The sequence below is a fragment of the Excalfactoria chinensis genome, chromosome 2 (genome assembly GCF_039878825.1).
Source record: "Excalfactoria chinensis isolate bCotChi1 chromosome 2, bCotChi1.hap2, whole genome shotgun sequence".
Classification (NCBI taxonomy): Eukaryota; Metazoa; Chordata; class Aves; order Galliformes; family Phasianidae; genus Excalfactoria; species Excalfactoria chinensis.
In genome coordinates this window covers 36,429,854-36,448,483 of record NC_092826.1, presented here as the reverse complement: position 1 = coordinate 36,448,483, position 18,630 = coordinate 36,429,854, and the positions used below count along the sequence as shown (strand labels likewise).

General features: G+C 41.8%; 2 protein-coding genes across 5 annotated transcripts in view; both read right to left on the bottom strand.

Moving 5' to 3' along the window:
* Positions 1–1,865: 1,865 nt before the first annotated feature.
* MOS (MOS proto-oncogene, serine/threonine kinase) lies at positions 1,866–4,281 on the bottom strand. The gene has a single exon (XM_072329465.1). The coding sequence runs from the start codon at positions 4,226–4,228 to the stop codon at positions 3,179–3,181; it is 1,050 nt and encodes a 349-aa protein (XP_072185566.1). The 5' UTR covers positions 4,229–4,281; the 3' UTR covers positions 1,866–3,178.
* Positions 4,282–15,471: 11,190 nt separating this feature from the next.
* The window catches only part of PLAG1 (PLAG1 zinc finger), a 45,117-nt gene continuing 41,958 nt past the window's right edge, over positions 15,472–18,630 (bottom strand). For 3 of the 4 annotated variants that reach the window (XM_072329392.1, XM_072329393.1, XM_072329394.1), the window contains 2 exons: positions 17,739–18,097; positions 15,472–17,170 (listed from right to left, as the gene is read on the bottom strand). In XM_072329392.1, coding sequence (XP_072185493.1) covers positions 15,907–17,170; positions 17,739–17,980 — 1,506 coding nt within the window. In that variant the 5' untranslated portion in view covers positions 17,981–18,097 and the 3' untranslated portion in view covers positions 15,472–15,906. The remainder of the gene's footprint in view (positions 17,171–17,738; positions 18,098–18,630) is intronic. The other variant, XM_072329395.1, reaches the window with a different exon arrangement.

The following is an 18,630-nucleotide window of genomic DNA, read 5'->3' as shown; positions in this document are numbered from 1 at the left end:
CTTTTTTACTTGGGCATATAGCAAAAGGACAAGGGAAAATGGTTTTAAAATACAAGAGAGGAGATTTAAATTAGATGTTTGGAAGAAATGATTTACTCAGAGAGTGGTGAAGCACTGGCCCTGGCCCATAGAGAAGCTGTGGGAGCCCCATGGAGGCACCTTGGAGGTGCCCAAGGCCAGGCTGGATGGGGCCCTGGGCAGCCTGGTGTGGTGTTGGCCCACAGATCCCAAACACATCCCTTCAGCTCTGAGCAGAACTGAATAATCACATCTGTTGATCTTCTGGAGGAGCTCAAAATGCCCTCCACGATGCAGCCCAAGATGCTGTTGGCCTCCTTCGCCACAAGGGCGCATTGCTAGCTCACGTTCAACTTGGGATCTGGAACTCTGGGTCCTTTCCTGCACATCTGCTTCCTGGACAAACGGCCCTGAGCCTGTAATGGTGTCTAGGTCTCTTTTTCCTCAGTTGCTTAACTTCACATTTCCCTTTGCTGATCCCCATTGATGAATTTCTCCAGCCTGGCCAGGCTCCACTGAATAGCAGCAAAACCATTTGCTTAATCAACCACTCCAACCCATTCAGTATCACCTGCAGACTTGCTGATGGTACTCACTATCTAGTCATCCACATTAATAACAGAGATTTTAAACTCTACTATCCCCAGGATTAGCATTCAGAGTATACCACAGGTGACTGACCTCTAGCTGGGCTTCATAAATCCATGCTGACTACACCTGATTACTTTCTTGTCCTTCATGTGCTTGGAATTGTTTCCAGGATCAGCTGTTTCACCACTTCAGGGAGTGATGTGAAGTTAACTATCTTATAAGTTTCCTAGGTCCTCCTTCTTGATGATAGCAGTGACATTCCTCTCTGCGAGTCTGGCAGAGCCTCCCTCACCTGCCGTGACCTTTTCAGATTGGCATGGCCTAACAGTGACATCAGCTAGATCTCTTGGCACACGTGCATGCGCTCAATCAAGGCCCATGGACTTGTGTAGGATGTTTGTCTGAACGTTCCCTAACCTGTTCCTTCCTACACCAAGTCATCCTTGCTCTGTATTTCCCATTGGTCCCAGTGGTGCTTAAGATTCCTTAATGCAGGTCTTCACATTAAAAACTGAAGTGAAGAAACAATAGGTGAATACCTTGTCCTTCTCCCAGGGTTTTGTTTCTTTTTCTTCACCAGCTCCCTTGCTCCACTCAGCACTGGGCCCAGATTCAACCTACTGTTCCTTTTGCTGTTGATGTACCTATAAAAACCTTCCCGTTGCTCTCCACAAACCTCACCAGATTCAATCTGAGATGGGCTTTCACTTCTCTAACCCAGCTCTGCGTGCTCTGACAGATCCCTCTATTCCTTCTGGGAAAACCCCATTATTAAAAAAAAACAATAAAGCATCCCCACTGTTATGACATCACATTACAAAGTACCCACATATTAAGTACCATGCAGAGTTCTTAGTCTATCCCAGAAGAAAATCCACTGCAGCTTGAAGTTAATGTGAGATGCACCCATGGCTTCATCTGACAATTTATTTTACGTGCCCTCGGCTAAATCATTTTAAAGAGGAATTGGCTCATTATAACAACTCCTGTAAGATAGTTACTGTTCATCAACAAGAGAAGTTATGCAACATGTAAAACAAGTTCTGGTTTTATAGCATGATTATTTTGACAGGGAAAACAAAGAAAATTACAGCATCTCAGACTGAGAAGCCCTTTCATAGTTCCACTTAGGAGGGACAGGAAAGAAAGAAACAGTTAAGCTTAGCTCTGCTTTACAAAGCATGGACTTCAAGGAAAAACCCAAACCCCATAAAGACCTGTAGAATCATCTCAAATGTACATAGTTGCTCCTTCCCAGGATTTCACAGGGCTGAAAACAGATGTAGGTCAGAAACCAGGAAAATGGCTCAATGCCTTTGGGATTTTTTTCTTTTTTTTTTCTTTTTCTTCCCCCCAGAATGGAAGAAAGACCAAGGAAAGGGAAATAAAAACAACTGGATCAAAACTTCACACTTGCTCTCTTATAAAGTATAGTTTCTGAGAATGACAGTATCAGCTACAGCAGCCAGATCTTTATAGTTCCAGATAAGGGCCGAGATCTAGACAGATCTATAATGACTGGTTTTGATAAATGAAAAACCAGAGCTCTCTGTCTCTAGTACTGCCTAGAGCAGTTCCTCTCCCAGACACGTTACAACCAGATTAGGAAAGACATTAGATAAGAAACATCACAGTCATGAGCAGAAGGTTTGTACAACAATGTACATTTTAAGAACTAGCTAAGTATTATTATTACTACTTTAAGCAACCTTCCTCTTCAGTCTCTTTGGTATCTTATCTGGTACTGACCCACATATTAAGAAGAGAGAATGATTTCTTGCACTCCTTCCCCAGTTTGAGGTTTCTGCATCTCCCTGTCAGTTCACATTATCTTTTCTTTTCTTTTTTTTAAATCTATTCTATCTCCAAGATCTAGGAACTTTCTGTTCCACACAAGATGCTTTTGTGATCCTTCAGATACTGCAGTTTACAATATACCAGCTAGCGAGTTCCAACAAACGCCCGGTAGCACAGAAAGACTGGAAACTTGGAAAAGAACAACTTGTTAGGATGTTCATCATCTTGTCAAACAGAGGCTATTAAATGTAAGAAGGTCCCTCCTTTCAACAGGGAGATAAGGTATTTTACATTTTCCACTCCGGAAACAACATACTTACATCTAAGAACAGGAAAAGAATAGACAACGACAAACACCGCTACTCTGCCTTCAGATATGAAAATCTCACATGCCCAGGCTTAGTTAATCTAAAGAACTACATGTGTCTCAAAATACCAGAAAATATTCTATACAAAACACTATCCAGAAGCAGCACTCTTTTGTACTTGAAAACCATTTTTCTTTGTCCCCAGCTTTTCCTCTAAGTGCAGACGCCCATCACAGATAACTAAAAAAGAGCCACTAAAAAAAAAAGTAGGCTATATTCTCACCAACACCTGTATCCTTGCCTCTCTATCCCCTCTGTAATTTAAAAACCAAATTCGTTCAATTTCTTTATTTATTTTCTTATAACAAAACTTTTTTTTTAATATAAAAGATATCAAAGAAGCTACAGTCATTATTTTTGAAGAAAAAGTAGAGGGAAAAAGTTGAGAGTAACCTTGAGCTCCCCTAGAGGTTCCCCTTCAGGGCCCTGAGGCTGGGGAGCAGCTGGGCCGCGCTGAGGCGCTCCTCTACGTCAGCCTTCCAGCAGCAGCTGATGATGCTCTGAAGCCTTTGGCCCACCGGTGACTCGTGGAAGATGGCGGCCGCCAGAGAAGGGCGCAAGTTGTAGGCTACCACAGCATAGAGCACGTACTGCCGCTCGCCCAGGTAGGGCTGCTCCCGCATGATGATCTGCCAGAGGGTGATGGCAAAGGAGTAGATGTCTGCTTTGGCAGTGACCCTCTCACCCTTGAGGAGCTCAGGCGCACGGTGGGTGTATGTGCCCCCTTGCTGGCAAACATGGTGGCTCTGGGACAAGCCTTCCTCCAGTCTCTGGGAGCAGCCAAAGTCTCCGATCTTGCACACTCCATGCTCAGTGATGAGAATATTGGCAGGCTTCAGGTCGAGGTGCACGATGCCCTGCGAGTGAAGGAAGGCTAAGCCAGTCACAATGTCACACGAGTAGCACACAGCCTCCTTCATGCTCAGAACCTTCCTCCCACATCCTCCTTCTTCCTCCTCGCCCTGCGTCCATACATCTCTAGTGCCATAAATGACGTGGTGCAGGGTGACATTGCCAACATATTCCATGATGATGGTGCCCAGGCTATTCTGGCTGGCAGGGGCACACGTGCTGGCAGCCACCACACGCACCACGTTATCATGCTGCAGTCGGGCTACGTTTAGCTCAGCCCAGAAGCTCTGTCGGGATGCCAGCCGGTTTTTGCTGCTCTTCTTCACCTGCTTCACAGCCACAGTCACACCATGGTAGGTGGCCTTGTAAACAGCCCCAAAGCCCCCAGATCCCAAGGGCTGCAGGAGGCAGAGCCTATCCCAGTCGATGGAGCACCAGGCCAAACGTGGGGGCAGGCGGCGTGTCCTGGGTGAGGGGGTCCCTCCTAGGAAGGCTTTTCCATCTTTGCCAGGGATAACTACAGGGCTGCTGCAAGGTCTCAAGTCTGCAGATGGGGAGAGCTCTAAAGGAAGAAAGCTATTAAAAGGAATAGGTGATGGCATAATAAGATGCCAGAAACAGTTAGGAGGACAAGAGACTGGAAAGCTTCCCTGTGGCATCTTCCAAAGGCTCTTTTATCCTCTCTTCACAATTTTCCCCTCCTACCCCCTAATGATCCACATCTGTCTCAATGAGCTAACCCCATAATCAGGTTCACCTGAGAACATTCTTCTTCCACCCTTATGTAAATCTCTAGAAGGTAAAGGTCCATGGACTTAAAACTAAAACAGGTTAGTTTGTGTGTATTTTGCATGATTTTTAATCACAAGAAATGAGAAAGATACTTTGCTCAATGAATGTCTCTAGCAAAATGCCCTGGTAGTAAATAAAGTGAGTGCATTTTGCTGGGGTTGTAGGACAATGATAATTGTCAGATGCATTAGAGAACATGGGGTCATTCTCAGAGGACACAGCTGAGTAGTAACCACTAGCGTTTGATAAGCCTATGGCAGGCATAACTAAATGTAAATGTGAATTTAAAGGGACCTGCAACTTGTGTTTGACAGGAGTTTGGCTGCTCAAGTCTGCCCATCCTGGGTGGTTAGGTAAGCCTAACAGTAGCAAAAACACTGATGAGGATCACTTATCTTGCATTGGCTATAGCAATGAGCATTATATGGAGGGGTTTCATTTTGTACAGCTAAATGCTTTTGAACATTCTAGCAAGTATCTTTCCATACTTGCAGACAAATCAATTGGAAAGTTTGGCCCCCATTTCCTTCTTCCTTATCCTTCAGGTCCTTCATCTGGGTGTCAACAGGAGATGGATGAGAATGGGAAACCTGGATTATCACCTAGCAATGTGAAACAGATTGGTTAGGGGAGATTTAGATAGATAGGTGTTAACGTGTGGTGGGAGTTGCTATCAAGGTAGAGGTTGGAGAGAGGTCTCATAGGGGCAGGGCCCTGCTCTGACATCAGCTGTGCTGGGACACCTGGGGGCAGTGGAGGACACCAGCAAGGAACCTCACTGCAGTTTTAAATATGCTGCAAAGCAACCAGTTCAGACAACAGGTCCCAGCAGTGCTGGGGTTGTGTACCTGTGTGGTGGCTCCACTTAAAATCTTCAGAAGAAGTGCATTCTCAGTAGGTGAGCTGGGATGATAACAAAAAGCTGCAATAAGTAAATCCACCTATACTGGAGATGGAAATGACAGCTGCTTCCCTTGAGTCACAACTACCGCAGGACGTCCTTGCCACACCTCCCAGCCACTTCTCCACTGTCCCTGCTCACAAGCATGGTGCTGGGCTGGCAGCCCCCCTCATCCCACTGCCTTCCCCAGGAGAACACACACTGGGCACCCAGGAAGGCCTTCAGCTGTGCTGTTCCCATGTCGCTGCTATTTCCACAGCAACAGAAGGAAAAAGGGAGCTGTGTGAACCAGTGCTTACCAGCAGGGAACTTCAGCATGTCTTGAGCTCTGGCTGCTGCAAGTGTCATTAAGAATAAACATGCAATAAGAACTTCTAGAAGTAAAAACAGCAAAGCATGCAGCCTGCGTCCTGAGGGCTGCAACATGTGGCAGTGCCAATAACTTGTGGCAGGATCCTGATATTCCAGACTTCTATGACACACCTCTACAATAACATGTACGTCTGATGCTGCAGTAGCTTCCCAGCCTCAGCTGTGCTTCAAGCTGAGGAGCACAGCATCACCCATGGGTATCTCAGCTGTACTCCAGGAACTCCATCTGCCAATACTATTAGTTACTACCACTGTTCATAGATTTGCAAAACAGAGGACAACTCTGATCCTGGAGGCTGCAGTCTGACACACTGATACAGGTGCGGCACACCACAGCAGGTGTATACCAAATGCCCATGTCCTTCCTTGTAAAGCAGAGTTTGCTTTTGATCAAGACACACTGTCCTCATGCTTGCTAACAGCCACATCTTTGTCTAAATCACGAAAAGGGTAGAACTAGGGGTCAGAACTATCTCAGAGTTTCATTGAATCATAGAACTGTTTGAATTGGAAGGGACTTTTAAAGGTCATCTGGCCCAACTCCTCTGCAATGAACAGAGACACCTACAGCTGCATCAGGCTGCTCAGAGCCCCATCCAGCCTGTCCTGGAAACATCTCCAGGGATGGGGCACCCACTACCTCTCTGGGCAACCTATTCCAGTGCCTCACACCCTTATCATAACAAACCTTTTGCTTATATCCAGTCTAAATCTCTTTTCATTCTGCCTGAAACCATTGCCCTCTGTGCTATCACAACGGTCTCTGCTAAAGACTCTGTCCCCTTTGTTCTTAAAGCATATGGTTAAATTCTTCTCCATGACCATTACTTTACTTATTCGTATGCCTGCTCAGTGAAAAACGCACCTCTTTTAGGCCTATGTGTTCAGTGTCTTCTAAGAAGTGCGTTCCAGTATTAAGGTAGTACTGTTTCTATTAAATTCCTGCATTCATCTCCTAAGTACTTATTCTACTCTGAAAACAACATGGCTCCTTAGCCTGTGCCTTTGTGACTTCTGAATTTTCTTTACCCTTTCTAAATCAAAGCTTCCTTTTTTTTCCGCTTGCTGTCAGTCTCTGTAATCTCACTTTGGGGTTTGATGACGAACTGACGTTCCTTCTCACTTTTATCCTCATTTCACAGGGCGAGCGTTGCTTCCAGTCACACTTCATAGACCTCTTAACTGAGTTGCATGAGAGCAGTTCTGATAAAATCAATTGTGCAGGCGTAAGCAACATCATCATTTGAAGCCAGTCCACACACACAGCCTGCTCTGAGGATAGGCCACGGTTGACTGTTTATTTTAACTGCAAGGAAGAGCCAGAAGTGAATACAGTTTGTATTCTGGAGTTATGGTTGCTTTGCAAATGACACCTTGTAGTAGCAAAAGCAGACAAGTTTTCATTAAAGCGCTGAGAGGTAAACCTTAATGCCAAGAACAAGCGCATCCGCGGGAGTTGCAATGCGATCTTACAGCCCTTCTTTAGAACAGAGCCATAATAATAAACATTTTAAAAGGTTAAATCCTAGTTTATAAATAATAAGATCAAGTTTCAAACACACACTGCCAAACAGTCGCTCTGTATTTTTTTGTTTTCATTCCCAAAAGGTTACTGTGTTTCGGAGCAGCAAGCAGAGGCTCTCCCTGCTGCAATGCTCTGAGGTGTTACCTGGAGGCACCTGAAGGAAAGCAGGGGGGTTTCATGGCCCATTCACTCTGACCACAATTGGACCAGGGATAACAACTTGGAACCTGGTGCTGTGGGTTAATAGCACAGTTGCAGAAGAGCACCCTTGAGACAAGATGAGATGGTCTAAATTTAGGTGTGAGGATGACAAAGGTGTAACTCTGGACCTCAGAACACTCTCAGGTGACACAGAGATGAGTGCCTCTCCCCGTGGGATTACTGCTGTTGTAAGGCAGGCACGTCATGCAGTGCTTCCAGCCACATTGTCCAAGAGTGTTTTTGCAGTCCTGCCCCTGTAGCACAGCTGACAAACAGCTTTGCTGGGCTGTGAGGAGATAACAAAAAGCAATGGTGGAATTTGAGAGTTGTAGCTCAGGGAATAGGAAATGGCTTCCGTGCTTAATGAGCAACGTGAATCAGCCACAGCAAAGGGCCTATGGGATGGCGTTAGTGCTATGCAACCATTCGGTGATAGATGATTTCCCAGGCACAGCAGATGTAATGCTGGTGCTTGGGACTGAACCCTTGCTGTTGCATGTGATGTCTGGAAGGGTCAGTGGATCCCAGCATCCCACAAAACCCCTGAGCACTGATAACACCCAGCTCCATGACCGTAATGATCACTAGGCTGCAGCAGGACAGATTTCAGTGAGTTTGGCAAGTTAGCCTATGCTTACTTGTCCTCGGTGTTAGATAATTCCTGCTCCTATGTTAGAGTTTGAAGGTTGCTCCTTTATCTTATGTCCCCTTGGTCATACAGCATTTATATTTTATTTTCAGTGTAAGCACTTGCGAGAGAAACCTAAGGATGTACCCATGACCGCGTGTGCAATCATTTAATAAAAAGGCAATGAGCCAGAAGTGAGCTTAAATTCAAAGGCGCTGCCAGCAAGGACTCTTCTACTGAATATCTATCCCATGCTACACAGGGGTAGCTGACAAACACCTTGCTCACAGGAGGCTGTGCACCATGCAGATAAGCTGCTGCCTCTCGTAGATAAATTGAGGAATTGGAATAAACTCTTCCAACGTGTCTGGGAAACCAAGCACTGTGTTAAGTGGGAGATACCTTTACCAACAGCGTGATTCACTTTGGACTTGAAAAACGTTGAAGTTCCATGCTTGCATTTGTTGAAGTGAAACAAAATGTATTTCTCAACTTTGGAAAGTTTCCCCATGCATGCACACATACACACACACACACAATACACACACACGCTTTTGTATATATATATGATATATATACACAAAAGCTTAGGCAATATACTGATTTCAGATTAATCAGAAATTGTGATTAACAGGAGCTCTGGGGCACAGGTTTAGATTTCTCTGTCAAAAAAAACCCCAAACATTCTATATGTTCGGGTACACTTATTAAATGGAAGGAAAGAAGGGAGAGCAAAGGGAGAAAGTATAACAAATCTTTTTCTTCTATCCCTGTAAGGCAGAGAGACCAGATATACAGATGATACTGAAGGACCATTTCTCTGTATGTTCTTACAGATGTTTTGGATAGGGATGGCTACAGTCAGAGAGAAGGAAGGGATGGATGGCTGTGGTTCTGTACAACTCTGGTCATCTTTCTGAATATCCCTTTTAACAAAGCTTAATTTCTTGCCAAAGGAAGATGCAAGATGAGAAAACGAATTCATTCAGCTTAAAAGTCCATCAATGCATTGGTAAAACCCTGAACTTCCACCTTTTCTCCTAACTCTGGCCTTTCCAGAAATTGAGGAGGGCTAAAGAAGAAAGAATTTACTCTCTCCTTTAAGAAATAAGACAATTTTGAAAGGAAAATACAAAAAACCCCTTCCCTGTTGAAGATGTACCAGGTATATGAGGCATAAGAACAAAGGTTCCTGTCTTGTTGAGGATTTTCAACCTTACACCCACCTCTTTCAAGTTTTGAAAGAGGCTTCGGAATTTAACAGGGAAAGCTGTGGAGCGATCTTGCAAAGAGATGCCTGAACGTAACACAGATACCATCCCTGCAACCACCTCCCACTTGTCACAGAGGGTATCAGTTGGGAAGGAGAACATCTTAATTCTGTGATGGTGGGTGTCACCATCTACCAGAGTGAGACAGGGAGGAGTTCTCTCAGGGGAACGATGGGGGCTTTGCAGAACATCGGATACTTCAGTGCTGTACTATGGTTTGCATCTTCACCTTCCTTCTACACCTTTCAAGCAAATTTGGACAAGAAGCAGTTGAAGACAGGTACCGCCACTTCCTCCATCTGTAGAGCGGTTGACTCTTACCATACCACAGCCAACTCTCTCAAGCCAGTTAGAAACCTGTGACACAGAAGTGACAAGTCAGTTCAGAGGAGACAGCGGGGAGTCACAAGAAAGCAGAAGTGTCCGTATGACACAGTCAGTGACTCTGGAAAGATCCTTTCTTTCTGACTGGTGAACAGGAGAAAATCTAAACATTAAAGAATTGGAAGAGCAGGGCATTAGTAATGTACAAAGAGCAAGGAAATGCAAATCTGAAGCAGCTTAACAGCAAATGCTAATTCTTTTACTTTCCTGGCAAACAATTCATGCTGGGGAAATGGCTGCATGGAAAAAGAGCACTTTCTTCTGCAACTTTCTGCAATTGTGGGTAGGCTGCTGCTTTCGTGGTACTTCTTCACTCAGTGCATTAGTCAGACTCGTTAGCAAGGCTTCCACAGCAGTGCCACAGGCAGACAGGAGGTGTGTGGTATCAAAACAGTGAAGTTTCTCCTGGAAGCGTGTCAAGAGAGGCAACCCACACACTGTGCCTGTAACACATGCCACAGTCTCACAGTTTATCCTACAAACTACGACAACAAAAATAAATCACTTGCATTCATCTGAAGTGATGGAGAGAACCACTAACCCGTTTCTCCCACGAGACCCCCAAACTCACCTTCCAGCTTCTCACATCATTTCAAAGGGCAGCTCGATGGCAAATGCGACTGCGTGCTTCTGTTAGGATCTGTCTTGTCACAGACAGTAACATCAGCCAGTCTGTTCCTTGGTAAAATCATGAAAGGCAGAGACTTCTGCTCGTTAGATTTGCTGCAAAACTGACATTTTACCAGTCATCAGCCAGGAACACGGTTACACCTTTGCAAAATCAGGATAACTACACCCAGGAAAACCGGATGCGTGTAAAATTCCTCCTTGCAATCCCAAGCATGCAGACCGAGATTATCTATTGAAATGCCAGGCGTGAGTTATTCATTAACTAAAACCATTCTGTAATTTTATTGATATATTTTGTGGAGTTCACATATTTTTGTACAGCAAACATAACACTGTAGGCCACAAGAAGCTGCAGCACTATTGTTTAATAGCAGCAAGGTATATTTTATAATCAGGGTATGTGGACAATAAATAGTCTGTTTCTTTGGATGTGAATGTTTAAAATGAAGTTCTGCTGCAGCTTCATAATGTGATTGCTATTTTACAGAGCTTATACACAAAAATATATACGCAATCTTTTTGTCTATATTTTATACAAATACAACAGTAGTTTGTGAATACATTTTAAAGTACATATACATGATAAGCAACTCAATTTCCCATATCACAGGATAGCAAATTTTAAATGCAAGAAACATACACAAATTCTGTCTGGAATGCAGGGTTTTCTGTGTTCTTTTTTCACTGTTTTTGACTCAAAAATTTTATCATTCAAACATTTTAGCATTCGAGTCCAAACGATTTTCCCACTAGCTAACAAATAGAATTTCAGCAATCCAAGCCAGGTTTGGGTGTGTCATCATTCCCCAATATACTCTTTCCCAGTTTTTGTCTAAATTCAGAAGCTTTTAGTAATATATAGTATGTTCTTCACTCCACACCATATAAAAAGCCCACGTTTAATTGTAACTAAATCATCTATTTTTTTTTTGTGAACAAGAGCTGGGCTTGTCAGCGTTTAAATTTGCATGTCCAACATTTTACTTCTGCAAGTGCATATGAATACATTGTGGTGTTGTACAAAGTTCATTAATGACAAATTAAGTCACAGTATAAAAATATATCATACAACTATAGGTCTAGTATAGTCCTTTTTTTTTTTTCTATGGGTAAAAATACATCTGAATGAGACAGGGAGGTTTGTAGCACCATGAGAGGAGTTGTATCCCAAGTTACATTAGCAGCATGATCCAATATAACAATATTGCAGGAGTGTTTCTGAGGAGATAAACATTCACTCTGGTTCAACTGTACCACTGAAGCTTATACTGAAAAGTGTTTACATATGATTAGCAATAGTTCTGTGTCACTTCCAGGGCTAGATAACTGTTATCAAAAGACACTGCCTTCCAACAAAGTAAGACACCCTTATTACATAAAGCTTTGGGACAATCCAAACACATTTTGAACCACTGTGGCATTGTTTGTACTCTGAGTGTAATGCTAATGCCTATGGTTTTAATTGTACACTGGGAAGATGCAGAATGGGCAGCAAAGTCCATACAGTTTACTACATACCAAGTAAGTACATTTATTTCGTAGGCTTATCTAAAGACCGAGAAGAATACAGGATGAGCTGCTAAACCAGTGTATGAGACAGACATAACGAAGGATGCAGCCCTGCTCCCCTTGACGTTTACGGATGCAGGATCAGGCCCTTAGTTAACTTCAGACAGCAGCATAGCGTTGAGAGCATATGTTAAAACAAATCTGCATCAAATACTGCGTGTTAAATATTTTTGCAATAGTTACCACCCAGAACTCCAGAGGACACAACTTACAATTGGTGAGTGAGGACAAACTCTTTTTTCTTTTCTTTTTTTTTTTTCCTTTTTTTTTTCTTTTTTTTTTTTTCTTTTTTTTTTTCTGGACTGGTATTCAAAATGGCAGTAGAAGACAGTGTAGTTTGAAACATGTAAACCTAGTAAAAACCATTGTAAAACCCTTAAGAAAGACACACTGGTTCTGTGCAATATAGCAAATTGATAAGAAAACACTGTAAAAATGTACCTGTTTAAAATTACAATGTCTACCATTTTGTACACAAAGCATTATACCAAAGGCCTACATATATGTCATCTAATGGCACTTGAAACAAATTATAATAAAAAGGTTTTATAATAAAAAGCATAACCTGTAAGAAACTTTCTTAAAAGGTTTAGGTTTTTCTTTTGAAAGTGCTATATCTTGTAATATGTGTAACATAGAGGTTGACCAAGCTTTATTTTAAAAAATATTGGCCTATAATACATGTTTAGCTCACTAGGCAAATGATCCTGAAAATATGTACTCTTAACATTCATTATTAGCTTAATAAAGCAATCAGCTCTGGCTCATGTTTCAGTCAGTATATGGTTTTAAAAAACCGCTACTGCCAAATTAACAATAAATCACTCTATTCCACAATTTACTACTAAATTAAGCACAAGCAACAAGTACACAAAAATATATATATTTTAAAAAAACAAAAACAAAAACAAAAAACACAACAAAACAGAAAAAAAAGAAGGAAAAAGAAAAACAACAACAAAAAAACAACAAACCTTGCTAGAAGTTTCCAAGTTGCACAAAGAGTGGTGCACGATCAGCCAGCCCTCCCCCCTTCCCCCTCCAAGAACCAATCTGAAACCTAGAAAACAGGGTTTAAAAAAACAACGCTTTAATAGTGGCCAATACTGACTCTGCCTAAATAATATCCAAAAGCACTAATGTGTTAATATTGCTTACAGTGTCACATCTGCTTCCATACCGTCCTACATCCTAGCTCAGTGGCACAGGCCGAGCTCAGCCGCCGGCTGCGGCCCTGACTGAATGAGGTTCAATACCTTGTCTGAGGTCCCTGCTCCTCCACTGAAATGTACGTCTATCTCTGAAGTGAAATGTCAACCCCTTCTCGGGAAGCTAAGGCACTAACCAAGTAGTAAGGACTCCGGCTAAATACTAAGAACTGGGTGTTGGCCAAGTGTTTGTTGGGGTTTTTTAATCGAGTCTGATCAGCAGCTGGGACTGATAAGCAGGTGGCGCTGCCCTGTGCTGAGTGTTAGATGTGCCACATTGAGTCCAATCCGTGAGCAGCCTGGACAAGTTATCTGGTAGCAGCCAAGGAGACTGAACTTATTTGTGACACTCGACCAAGGAACTCCCTCCAGGCCATCCAAAAACTGCTCACGGAGCTGAAGCTCCCAAGGTTTGTGTGCCAGGAAGAAGAGCGGGCCTACCCACTCCACAGCCGCTGCCAGAGCTGAGCGTCACGGGCATCCCCCTGCTCACAAGGAGCTGCTAGGCTCTGCTTCACGTGGAACAGAGCTCACAGGAGCAAGGGAGGCCGTCTCTCTTCATCCCAAATGGTTTGAAAAGACTCGGAAGAAAGCCAGGTTGTCCCTATGTGCATTGTGATTGCTGATTTCTAACCAGAAATACATTCTGTGGTGTTCACCTTGTGCTCTGTTCACCTGTGTTTTTCTTTTCTTTAGAAAGGTAATGAGAAGAAAAAAAAAATAATAATAATAATAAAAAAAGCAATATTGAACAAATCATTCAACTAAAGATGTAAGTAAGCAAGCGATCTGTTTCATAGAAACCAGAGGAAGCAGTCATGAAGCAGAGCTAAAAGCCCACTTTGAGATAGCAAGCTCCTAAACCCAAAATCTAGGAGCAGTTTGTAGAATTTCAAAAGGTATTTTCCTTATTAATACATCCTTATTTTAATGCCTTTGGAACACGAACACGTTTATAAAAATGTTATCTTTCAGTAATAAAATTTAAATACATATATGTATAAAATAGTAAAACTACACCTGCATATTGCTCCTGGGATTAAAAAAAAACAACAAGTAGGAGCTACTGATAAAACATCTGGAGCACGAGCTCCTTAAATGGGAGCAACTTTTGTTTCTGTGAAGTATATTTAGTTTAACCACTTAAAACCTCGTATGAGTCCTCATTGTTGTTTGGGAGATACTAATGCACTCAGTTTCTAGTTTTTAATTCCTTGTACACAAATGACAAGGAAAAGGCGTGTTATTGTTGAATTACAGCAACTCAAGTTTGCTTTCATGCATCACAGGTTTGTTTTTGTTTGTGTATTTTTTTTATTTTTTAATTTTTTTTATTTTTTCCTCTTTTGGTTAGTAGGGGTTGGGGAATAGAAAATATTGCATTAGGCAAAAGTGGTGTAAGCAATATGCTTTTACTTCACTCCTAAGAGTCCTGTCTTTAAATCTTGGCAGTGGGCAAGAAGTCCCTAACCAAGTACCCAGGTGTAGAAAGTATGATTAACATCTAACTGGTTGCTTAGGAGGACATAACACACCATGTAACATGACTGAAAAGTTCATTCCGATAAAAACAAAAGAAAACAAAACAAATAAACCCCAAAAATGGTATTTGTAAATTTACATTCACTCTGACTGCACACTAATATTGAATTGAAAATAGATACACACTTTCTGGCTGGACTTGATCCACCCTTTGGTGGTGGCAGCTGGGAGAAGACTGATGCCTACAAACGTCAGTACACTATTGGAAGATTCCTATGCAGTACTCTTTCTATGCTACTAAAGAGAAAAACAAAAACAAAACAAAACAAACAAACAGCAAGTTAAGAATTCGAGAACAAAAACTGCGGCAAAATATTCTGCATTACTAAATTACAACACTTTTATATTTCAAGATCAGCCATTAAATTTGCCTGTTTTCCTCTACCAGAGTCATGAAAGCGCAACACAGTTCCAAATTCAACTTGAAACTTTTGTCAGTTAGGCAAGCAGAGATTCCCTGTTGAAGTTCCGTTCAGCCACGATTTTAGAAAATTAAACTGTATTTTTTCTTTTTTCTCTTCCAATATTCATAACAAGCCACGAAAATTTAAGCCAGAAAACGGCAAAATTCTTAACGCCTTTTATAATGACTTCAATATAAGTCAAACTGTTATATATATATATATATATATATATATGTACATGTGTATATATGGGCTTCTATATATACACATCCAAATTTTCAGAAAAATCTGAATCTTTATTTAAAAAAGAAAATTTGTCATTATAAAACAGATCAGATGTCACCATTTGGGAAGAGAAAAGGGACCAGAGAAACTTCCTCCCCAGTCTTCAGGAACCTTTGTGATACACGCTTGAATTGGATCCTTTGCAAATGCTGTGATACATAAAAGGTAAAAACGGTGGTTCCACCACTGTCGTCAATAGAACAGAGTGGCTGTAAAGGTTGAAGAAGGTTTATGAAAAGGGATGCGTGTTGAACGCTTGCTTGGGATGACTTTCTAGTGGACATTTTAAACGTGTCATTTGGCAGTGAAAATGAAAACAATACGATGAGACTTTAAAAAAAAAAAAAAAAGAAACTAAACAAAAAAAAACCCCAAAACAACGAAGTAAACACAGCTGAGAATAAACACTTTCAAAACATGTTTAAAAATTTAACTTTCTTACTGGCTTCATGAGATTGGTACTGTACAAAAGCAGAGAACTGATAATGTCTTATAGTAGGCACTAAGTTAAAAATGGTCACCTAAGGCATTTCTACAAATAGACAGTAACAAGCCAGCTTTGTACATCCTATTGGAAAGCTTGATGAAATCGTGGTAGGGTGGTGGTTGTGCTTAGACTGCTCGTGAAAGCTGCTGACAATGAGTGCAGAGACCCAAGACCTATACTATTGCTAGGATCTTGTGGATCCTGTGTCTGTGGTGGAAGTTGAGTCATAGAAGAATGTGCCTCCTCCTGCGTATAACTCATTCCAAGGTTTCCCACTGAAACAGAAGGATTATAGGGAGGGCCGTTGACGGGTATGAAGTTGAACAGCTGAGAAAAGTCCAATGACGGGGTGTTTAGAGGTTCACTAATAGGAACGGAGCCCTTGGAAAGGGAAACCTCCCCAGACCCATCATCTAGTGGCCCTACTTGTGGATCCAGCCCTAGTTTTGACGAAGATGCTTGAGAATCCTGGGATGAAGAAGGCATACCACTTTGCAACTCCATTAAGTAACTTTCGATTTCCCCTTTCAAAGGCTGTTCCTTTTCAGGCATAGAAACTGCATATGAGGTAGAACTGAGCGGATATTTCAATGATAGCTGGTGCGAAGGGTGGACAGACTCCATATCTATTGGACAAGGCATTCCCAATGGTAACGATGTGGCAACCATTTGGTGTGCAGATGCAGAACTCTGCATGGACTGAATCTGAGTGTTGTAGAGATTTAATTGCAAAGTGTTTGTAAATGGCTTTGATGTCAGTTCACTGGAAGGTAACGACATCACTGGAAGCAGCTCATCCTTGATAGGCACAGAAACGTTGCAGGTAAAGGGATCTAGAAGGTCCATTGGCTCTGTTTTGACCTTCAAAAGTTCTTGGTTGTGACTTTTCTTCATGTGGCGCGTTAGGTGATCCTTCCGCCCAAATCTCTGTGCACAGTACTGACAGAGGAAGTCCTTTCTTCCAGTGTGCACTACCATGTGTCTACGGACATCCTTTCGGGTGTAGAACCGACGATCACAGTGTTCACACTGGTGTTTTTTCTCCTTCACTCCACCCGATGACTTGCCTGCATGAGTTTTTAGGTGCTCCAGCAGCACTCCTGTGCTTTCGAAAGTCTGCAAACATACCTTACAGGTGAGGTCACCGCTTGTTGCAGCGTGCAAAGCCAGGTGACGTTTGAACCCAAGCTTGGTATTGTAGTTCTTTCCACATTCTTCACACTTAAAGGCCTCTTTGTTGGGATTGTGTGTATGTAGGTGATTCTTTAGGTGATCTTTTCGGTGAAACATTTTCTCACAATAATTACACTTGTGGGTTTTCTCAGGAGAATGAGTAGCCATATGCCTTTAAACACAGATATATTCTGTAAGTAATTATTTTGATCAAAAAACACACGTGCTCATTTCTTTTTTAATGGCAGCTAAATACTACACTAAGGTTGCTTTTCAACAGAACCTTTTAACTGAAAGCATGACACTACGAAGACAGTTTGACAAATTAAAATATAGCAAAACACGAGCCATTTCTCTTAAATCGACACTTTAGTTTTGGTGGGTTTTAGCTACTGTAACAGGGGTATATGGGCAAGTATGAAAGTACTTGTGTAAAAGTCCATAGCCAAAAATTTTCAGTCCATACTCTTTTCTTGTGACAATTCTTTATACAAATGAAAATTCTATTCTCATTAAGAAAACAAACAAACAGAAAACAAAAACAGAAAACAAATTAAGAAACAAAATCAAAGACAATAGCTTGCAAACTTATGTAATTTAGATTTCTAGAAACAATCCAATGGCTACTTTTAATTAACACATCCTCTCTGCAATCAGCTGAAGGCATACACAAATATATACTTTTACACGGCCAACATAAAATAGATAATATAATCTGAAAGATAAATAGAGTTTAATACCTTAGTAATTTGTACTTAGAAACAAAGGCCTTGGTGCAGTCTTGTTGTGTGCACTTGTAGGGCCTCTCTCCTGTGTGAGAGTATGAGTGAACCTTTAATTTCTCAACACTGTTAAAGGCCTTGTCACACAGTTGGCAAGGAAAGTTTTTTCTTGGTTTGGTTTCACCACGCTTACGTTTCCCTGAAGGGACTTTCTGGGTATCTCTTACTTCTGACAAATCACCAGGAATGACAGTGGCCATCGCAGCCTAAACCAGGCCTTCTTGTTGGACACTTGGGAATTGCCCAACTCCACTAAATGATTTAGCTTTAGATGGCTTCTCAAGTTTCATGTGGTCGTAAAAGAAAGCAAAAGGGGACTGGAAAAAAAAAATAAGAAACAACTAGTTTGTAACTAAACTTAAATTCTGAAGTTTACTTGCTATGTGATGCTTCTGAATAAAAGTTAAAAATAAAATTAGGTTCAGCTGGTCTAATGTAATACCTGTAGGTTTCTTTACACTATTTGCTGCAATTCTTATAATGCATTGCTCAGGATGAACAGATCCACATATGCCCTGAAATTACACCTCACAACCTTCCCCTCAGGCATTGATGGAGAACAGCAAAGTTTCTGTCAGGTTTCGGGAGGCATCAGACAAAGAACTCACTTCAGAACGTATGAAGAAGGCTTTTGGCAGCTTCAGGTTTCAAAGGAATTAAAGTTGTGCCTGTGGTGTTTGTACAGACATACACACACATGCACGCACACATGCACATACACGGTTATCAAAATGAAAATCTGTACATCTTGAAATGCAACTGGGAGTTTGAAAACCTACATGAAAAGCAGCTTTTTGGCAGTTCGGGGGGGGGGGGTGCGAAGCTCACACTCTCTGGTAAACAGGCTAAT